General features: G+C 34.7%; 1 protein-coding gene across 1 annotated transcript in view; it reads left to right on the top strand.

Annotated features, from left to right (window-relative positions):
- The window catches only part of LOC106464039, a 91701-nt gene that overhangs the window by 17003 nt on the left and 66275 nt on the right, over positions 1 to 8423 (top strand). Inside the window, exons 5-7 of the mRNA XM_022391699.1 lie at positions 1420 to 1821; positions 2108 to 2761; positions 4409 to 4531. Of these exons, the coding sequence (XP_022247407.1) occupies positions 1420 to 1821; positions 2108 to 2761; positions 4409 to 4531 (1179 nt within the window). The remainder of the gene's footprint in view (positions 1 to 1419; positions 1822 to 2107; positions 2762 to 4408; positions 4532 to 8423) is intronic.

Raw genomic sequence — 8423 nt, 5'->3', positions numbered from 1 at the left:
ATCGTTACAGGAGAGGAATCTTTTTCGTGTCACTTCTCTCCAGATTTGTCATATCTCTATGTCATTAGCTGCACAGTTGAATTGCCCTGTGGAAGACATTGTGTGGGCTAGTATGTGGACTACTCCTAATACTTTCCTATCTCATTACTTACATGATCTGCCAGTTTCCTCTTCTGAGGGTTTTTGATTACCCCTGGTAGCTATTTTGACCACATCTGTTTGATTTTATCCAAGGGTGAGTATTTCCTCAATCATATACTTTTTTATTTTCAGGGTGTCTTTTATATTTCACTGGATCCCACTCTGTGGCAAGTGTTGCCCAGGCAGGAATGCTTTCACTTTTCAATTTTGCACTAGCAACCATTTTCTCTATAATTACTACAGGTTGCAACAGACTCTGTCGAAATGGGGTGTTCCATAAGACCATCTAGGCGCTTACCAGATGGTATTACCTTTATATCATGGACTGCCACTCATGGACTATCATGAGTAAAGTTAAATGGGATCCTGCCTATCCCTGCCGATCTTCAGGTTGAATAAATCGGGGTCAGTTTGCTTTTAAAAATGTAGAGAACTTGGTTCACCTATTGCACAGTTTCCAGAGCACTGTTCCTCAGGGCTCCCTAATGCATATTACCCTCCCAAACTCTACTGGTAGAGCTTGGGAATCCTCACCACCCCAGTTTCCAGTTGCAGGGGTGGTGGACAGAGAATTTTCTTCAGAGTGTTAGAGTATGTTCCTCCATTCCTGGAGAAGAGGATGATGTTGGGGGCCCTCCTACTCGGGTGCCTGGATGTTTTCCTAGATGGCAGTAGGAGTGGCACCAGTCTCTGCAGGAGCCTACTAGTGATTAAAAATTTCCTGGTGAACGTTAGGCAATTGTTTGCTCTCTATAGCAAAACCAGTTGAGTAAACATGTGCTTCATAATGGAAATAGGGCTTCACTTTCTTCTTGGCCAATGAAAACTGATTATGCAAATAAGACATATTTATCATTCTAAACCAAGCGTGATTGTTCACGTGATTACTAAAAAGGGCTTCTTTGGTAGAGAAGAGAAAATGCTACGAATGCACATTTCAGACATTTTAGGAAACAGAATTTCCTTGGGTGGCCAAATGTACTTTGAAAACAGATGCATTTTGCAAGGTAGGCCTATTTTATTTGATACTTGATGTTTATGAAATGCTTTAATTCCCCAACCGATTATGTATTATCTTTAATTCAGTTTATTGTTTTTATTTGTACTAACATTTTTAAAAAGGCCTAGGCTAGGGGAACCACTGCCCAGATTTTTATTGAATTTTGTTCTTCTTTTAACTTTAAAAATGCCTAGGGTAGGGGAATTTCTGCCCAAATTTTTAATTCTTCATTGTTTAGTTAGATTAAAATTGTTATGTTTCTTATTGTGTTATTCCAGATTTGCAACAGAATTTTTACCATTAGTCATGGTAGCAAGAATAACCTGAAGAAGCATAGTCACAACATTGCATATTACCATCCAGAATGCAAAGACAACCACCTTCTCAATTTCATTATTTTTGTGAACCCAACAACAGATGATAGTGTTATCAGAGCAGAGGTTCTATTCAGCAACTTCATCTTTGCTAACCATTTTACCAAGCTTTGTAAGATGATGTTTTCTGACTCCAAGATAGCTCAGAAGTTTCACTGTGGTTGTACAAAGAGATCACAGGTGGTCAAGAGATTGTTAGCTCCAGCCTTGCACAGTGAAGTTGTAGATTACTGTAGGAAGGAACCATTCTCCCTTGCATGTGATGAGAGTAATGACACCAACTCAGAAAATACCCTTGTCATTCTTGTGAGATATTTTACTGACAGAGCAGCTACTAGATTCTACACCACTATTACACCACTGGCTAGCCATTCTTTCTTATTTTCTGTCCCATGAGGACTCAGAGAGATCTGGAAGAGTGAAGAGGGTGGCAGACAGCCTTGCAAGCCATGAGATGAACCTATACATCTGCTTCCTCAGCTACATCCTCCCCTTTCTAGTCATCTTTAACACCATTTTTCAGGCAGATGAGTCCAGGATTGGTATGTTGGGTGGTGCCATCTGAGATCTATTGAGGAAATTGCTTGGGAAGTTCATCAACACCAGGGTCATCCACAGTACAGAAGACATCACCAATGTTCCTTATAAGGATCCTACATTATACCTGGAGGATGATTTCTTGACTGTTGGTATGCCTTCCAGGAGCTACATAGCATCTCATGAAGATGAACTGGAGCCCTCCATGATGGACAGATTCTTTAAGGTGATCAGATGTTTCTATACTGCTGTTGTTGAGAAGATGCTGGTCAAGTTCCCCTTTAAGGGTCCTTTGGTGAACTCTCTTTTCCTTTTGCCAGAACAGAGAATAGACACGAACCCAGCACATATCATTGATCTGTGTCAGAGATTCCATTCTATCGTTCCAGTAGATGGCCATCAGGCTGTAAAGGAGGAATTTAGAGACTTTCAGCTTTGCCATGGTAGTGATCTTCCACCAGCAGATACCTCAGTTAATGTATTCTGGGCAGATGTCAGGAAGATGAAGGACTCCATTACCAAACAGGAGAGATTCCCCCATCTGGGTAGATTGGCTAACAATAATGTAGAATATGAAGGAGTCTTCTCCATGGTTATAAAGATTCAGACTGACCAGAGATCCCTACTGGACATAACAACATTAGAGACTTTGTTGAGAACCAAGATCAACAGAGATGAGGAGTGTTTCCAGTTAAAGCCTTCTGCAACAGTGTTAAAAAGTGCCTGTAGGGAATCTGAGATTTACAAAAATGAAAATATGATGATATCTTGAGACTTGCAGAATTGAAAACACATGACAAAATCAAAGAATGCATGAGTATTTGCAAAACTGATGGGCTTTAAACCAGTTTTGCTTGTAAATTGCTTGATTTGCTGCGAATCACGTAAAATCTCCCTCATGAGAATTTTGAAAAGTTGGCAAGTATTAGTGGCAGCAGTTTAAAAATGGACAAGTTTTCTTCTGCTAGTAGATAATATGCAAGATGTGTAATAAGCTATTTGAATATTGTTTTATTTTAATCTTATATATATATTCTGAACCATGGTGTCTGTCTGAGCATTCCTCTGTCTCCCGTTTGAAAAGCTGTGCACACAGCCAAAGCTCAATATTCACCTTTTGAAATGACAGGGAAACAGGCATGAATGATGTTGATACTAAATTTTATTTCCAAAGCAGGATATCATACTATTATTCACATTTCACAGTATGACATAACTTAAAACAAAACTGTAGATTTACCTTATGTAACTGAGTGGCTCTTAGCATGACTGAAATACTCAGCAATTACTTTTCATGGTAGGTAGCAACTTTGGCTTTGAGTGAAAATAAGAGTGCAACACAATTAATCTTTTAAAAGTCTATATAATAATTTAAATTGATAGATTAACTTAAACTTTCCCATCACTTTTGCTAGAATAACTTCAACTTTTCCTGTCAGTGGGAGGTCCACCAATGGGACAGTGGTAAGTCTGTGGATTTGTAATCGCTAAAATTAGAGGTTCTGATTCCTCTTAGTGGACACAAGCAGTAATCCCAATGTGGTTTTGATATAAAAAAAAAAAACTGTCACAGTCACTGGGGACGGGCACTTTTCCTTGGGTGATTATATCACTACTTTTGAAGAAGGTTCACCTTTTGAAAGTGGTTGGGTTATAGGGTTTTGTATTTTTGTTTTAAATGGATTTTTTGAGCCTACATGTTTTCCTAGCATCATGAATTTTAATGGTAAATGGTATTTTATTTAAGCTTACATGATATTTTCAAAAAATTGTTTTGTGGACCAACATGAACAGACTCATTTAAAATGTTTTCGGAACTTTATGAGACTTTATTATAATTAACAATAAGCCATTTAAACTTGTAATAACAGTAGTAATAACAAAAACCTTCAGAAGAAGAAATGTTGTCCCATTACTACAGAATGGGGGCCCACTTTGGGTACATTATTGGGGTGACAGTCAAATCCCACTGTTCAATTATAGGGTAACCCAATAATTAATGGTGGTTTTTGACTAACTGCCTTTTATGTTGTCTGTCACTTCAATATTAATTTAGGGGTGGGAAAAATGGGTAGTCTGCCTGTGTGTAGTCTTGTGCAAATATTTACTCAGAAACTGAGAAGTTATAGTTAAAAACTATGTAACCACTGCCTATAACTAATGTCTGTTTGAAAACACATTTGAAGAATAATATAAGAGTGACTGATTGTTTTTACTTGATTTTTGAATAATGTATAAATCATTTATTGTATGTAGGTGCTTTAACAGTATTAACTATTTATGCAAATTTTAACAGAGTATACATTTTAATATATTTTGTTTTTGCTAATAGACTTCATGCTTTTCATTCAATCAGGTAGGAGAAATTTCCTTTATAAACCTCAAGACACGTCGAGAGATAGGAGGAACATACATTAATACATCTGTCCAGTCTTTACATGTTCTTTATAATGAAAAAAGTAGCACATCTTATTTACTGGTGAGTTACTGAGTTCCTCAATTGTCAAGAATGAGTAAGTATTTCTAGTACAAATTGCAACATCATCTTGCTTATGTAAAACTATACTAAACAAATTTTGTGCTTGCCCTAAACTGTTCCCTCTGTTATAAAAACGAGTAGTGTTTTATGCTTGCCCTAAACTGTTTCTTCTGTAACAACAAGTAATGTTTTTTTTTATCAGTTTGTTTCTGATTTGTTTGTTGCTGAAAATAATTTTATAATCGAAGAATAAGTAGGTGTATAAAAGGAGCCATCGTCATATTGTAGTACAGTTGTTTTGGGGCTTGGCCCTGAGGTGAACCTAACTCATCCTGTTTTTCTTTTAGTATTATATGTATATTTGAAATCTCAAAATATTTGACAATTGGGTAGTTGGTACTTTTAAAACAGTTTGTACATTTGACAATACGGATCAGTACTTTTAATGGAATGCGTGTTTTATATCATGATTTTGAAAAATACACCAAAGTCAATACAGCAAGTCCTTTCAGATTAATTGTGAGTGAAATGTGTCCAAAGTTTCAAGTAATTACCTTGGAGAATGGTGGTTATTTATCCTGGATTTTCTAGTCAACTGTTAATTAAATTCATATTTCAGTATAATACCATAGTTTGAAGATGGTTGTGTGCTTAATTCAGAACAATAAATTTTAAAAATTAAGCTCTTGCTCAGGAATTGGACACAGAACCCAAAATAACCCTCATGGCCAGTTCACAGATTTTGTTACTCTTGTTTGACTGTTGAATTGTGGGCACCAACAAAGGGCTACATTGATTAAGAGTGTGATTCACACAGCTTTAGTAAAAATCTCTGACTTTAGAGGGCAGCAGTAATGCATTTACATTCCCCCTGTGGCTAGTGATATGTTTTATTTAGGAACAAAAGTTGGGTGGAGTTTCAGGACCCGACTCCCATATGAGAATCTGCTGTATTGTGATCAATGAAATTCATTGCCAAGTCAAACAACATAAGGACACTTCCATAATTGGTCAGTCAAAAATCACTTACATAGAAATGTATCATGAATGATTGAACAAATAATATTTCATTCATTTGGAAGGCCATTGGTTTGATTTAAAAACTAAATATACAATGGTAACAAGCTGTTGTGTTTGGTTGACACAAACAACTGCTATAACAATGTTTCATGTATACAAAATTCTTATCAAAGTTAAACTGAGTTATCAGTGTTTTCAAATAGACACAAAGTAATGCCAAATGTGATTTTATCAAATACATTGAATACGTGGATTATTTGTAAAAATTCTAATGGGCTCTCAGTATTACAGTGAAGAAACTCGGGCATTTTAGTGGTTTATCTCACTAGGCCTAAAGGTTTGTAATGTGTACTAGCTACAAGCTCTCTCAAGGTTACTAACTGTGAGAAAGTTTACATATAGTTCATAGATTAGAGATGGTTAACTGATGTGTTGGTTTGTGTACACTGTAAAGTATTGTCCAGGGGAAACAAGCAAGTTTATTCTATGAACATTTTGTAACATTACATTGATTATCTTCTTTGGTGTATTGTATAAAACCTGGAGGATGCAACAAATATTTTTATTGAAATATGCTGTCCATATTTATGTGTTTTATTGAGGAAATGAACAACAATTTAACTTTTCAACAATATTGAACTTTATAAATACTTAACTTCATCATGTTCATGTGTCATGTTTTAAAACTCACTCTACCTCTATGATTTTGACAGTTCAGAGTTTAGCCTTACATCACTGTCTCTTTTTTTATTTTGTAACTGAACAGTTCACTGGGTATTTGTTGCCTTCCCAGCATCTGATGTTTTTGAGAATACTACCATAATATTGGTTTTGTTCAATGTCAAGATGGCGCTGAAGGTTTGATGCAAAATATCGTAAATTGGAGGTGATGTAGCTGTATAAGTCAGTTCTAAGTTTAGCTGTTGCTCCTAACGAAGGTGGCATAGAATACAACCAAAACGTGTAGTCTCTCTTTTAAGGGCTGTATCCTGTTTTAAATTATTCTTATTTATTGTGCTACTATTTAACGTTGAGGAACTTTTAATTTTTTAATATTACCCCTATTTTAGTATACATTGCTAAACATTTTCATTAAAAAATTCTCTGTGAATATATGGAGTCATAGTGTTGACTGCTTCGAGTGCAAAGGGATTGTCATGTATAAGATTAAAAATACTTTTCTTCATCTGAAAATTGTCAGATTTCATGTGCATAATCTCTAATACCTCCAAAATAAATTTCAAACGTTTTTTTTTTTAGAAAAGGTATATTGTATCTATTATTTTCTCTACCCTAACTCTATATGAGGTTGGTCAGTTTGACTGACCTCATAATAACCATAAAAAAATACAAAACTTCATTTGTTTATTTTAAAGAGCTTTAAATTCTTATCAGTATACACCAGTTTGTATTTGCATTTTATTGTTTTATTGACCTTTGAACCATATTTAACTAATAATCCTGCAACACAAGTTGTAAATCACTTGGTGAATGTGTAGCTCACGTTACCCTATCAAATTATATAATGCAAAAGCTAGTTGCGAATTGCTCATGAGCGTACCTCATTAAAGTTATTTTTTCCATTTTACTTAATCTAACCTAAAAAGTTCCTAATTTTTACAGTTTAATTACTTTTATAATAACATAGAAAACACATGAAAAACAAGAAATATAGTATTTACTTGAATCTTCCTTTTTTGCTGTCAACTGTTGATGAAACTTAACCCTGTTTCTTTATATTAATGTTACTACTGCACTAAATAAATTTTTAACTAATTAAGTAATGCACCAAAGAACAGAGATTAATAATGTACAAAAAGCAGATAATGTCTCATAATTATCACAATATTTATCCCTCTGTTATCTGATGGTGCTTTTTGCTTGTTAGAAAAAAACAATCTAAGAAAGGAAAACATTTTTGTTGTGTCTAGATGATGTCATCTCACAATATTCCTTTAATGTTCATGTCAACAAGTGTCCACATGACAAAGTTACTAAATTCACTTTGCATTATATGCAACGGACTTTAAAAATTGGTAAAAATAATTGTGAGTTCCTTTGAGTTGAAGATCTGTGCTTGAAGTGGTAACTAAAGAACAAAACTGTTTCAAGTTTTTAGCAATTTACATTCAGCTGTTTTGTTTTCACTTCCAGTACTCCATTCCTTCTTACTAGGCCAGCTGGTGATATACCAAAAGCTGAGAGCAACAAATAATCCACATCGTTGAGCTTGTACTCATTTTTTTTTCCCATAATCTTTTATAGCAAGGTCTTCATTGTTCTTTCTATACTGAGTGGCTTCTGTCATGAAAGTAGGAAAATAAAATAACCTTTTGACTATGTTTTTACAAGAAGTAGTTTCTCTCATTTTGCAAATGCATCTAAAATCTGATGCTGTAAGTCATCTGCTTCTTTCCAAAACCATAACCCGCTTTCAACCATGTATATTGTGATCTAACTCATTTTACCTGTCTTCAGTTACTTTTAGTTTTATCATAAATTCTTAATTAGTCCTTAGCTCATCATCATTTAAATCTGGTTGTAAGAGATAGTCACTATAATTGTCATCTGCTTCTTTCCAAAACCATAACCTGCTTTCAACCATGTATGTTCTGATGTAACTCATTTTACCTGTCTTCAGTTACTTTTAGTTTTATCATAAATTCTTAATTAGTCCTTAGCTCATCATCATTTAAATCTGGTTGTAAGAGATGGTCACTATAATGGTCATCTGCTTCTTTCCAAAACCATAACCCGCTTTCAACCATGTATGTTCTGATGTAACTCATTTTACCTGTCTTCAGTTACTTTTAGTTTTATCATAAATTCTTAATTAGTCCTTAGCTCATCATCATTTAAATCTGGTTGTAAG

This window comes from Limulus polyphemus, unplaced genomic scaffold (genome assembly GCF_000517525.1).
Source record: "Limulus polyphemus unplaced genomic scaffold, Limulus_polyphemus-2.1.2 Scaffold1547, whole genome shotgun sequence".
NCBI classification, from domain to species: Eukaryota; Metazoa; Arthropoda; class Merostomata; order Xiphosura; family Limulidae; genus Limulus; species Limulus polyphemus.
The sequence above is the reverse complement of the archived record's forward strand: the minus strand, read 5'-3'. Positions and strand labels throughout refer to the sequence as shown.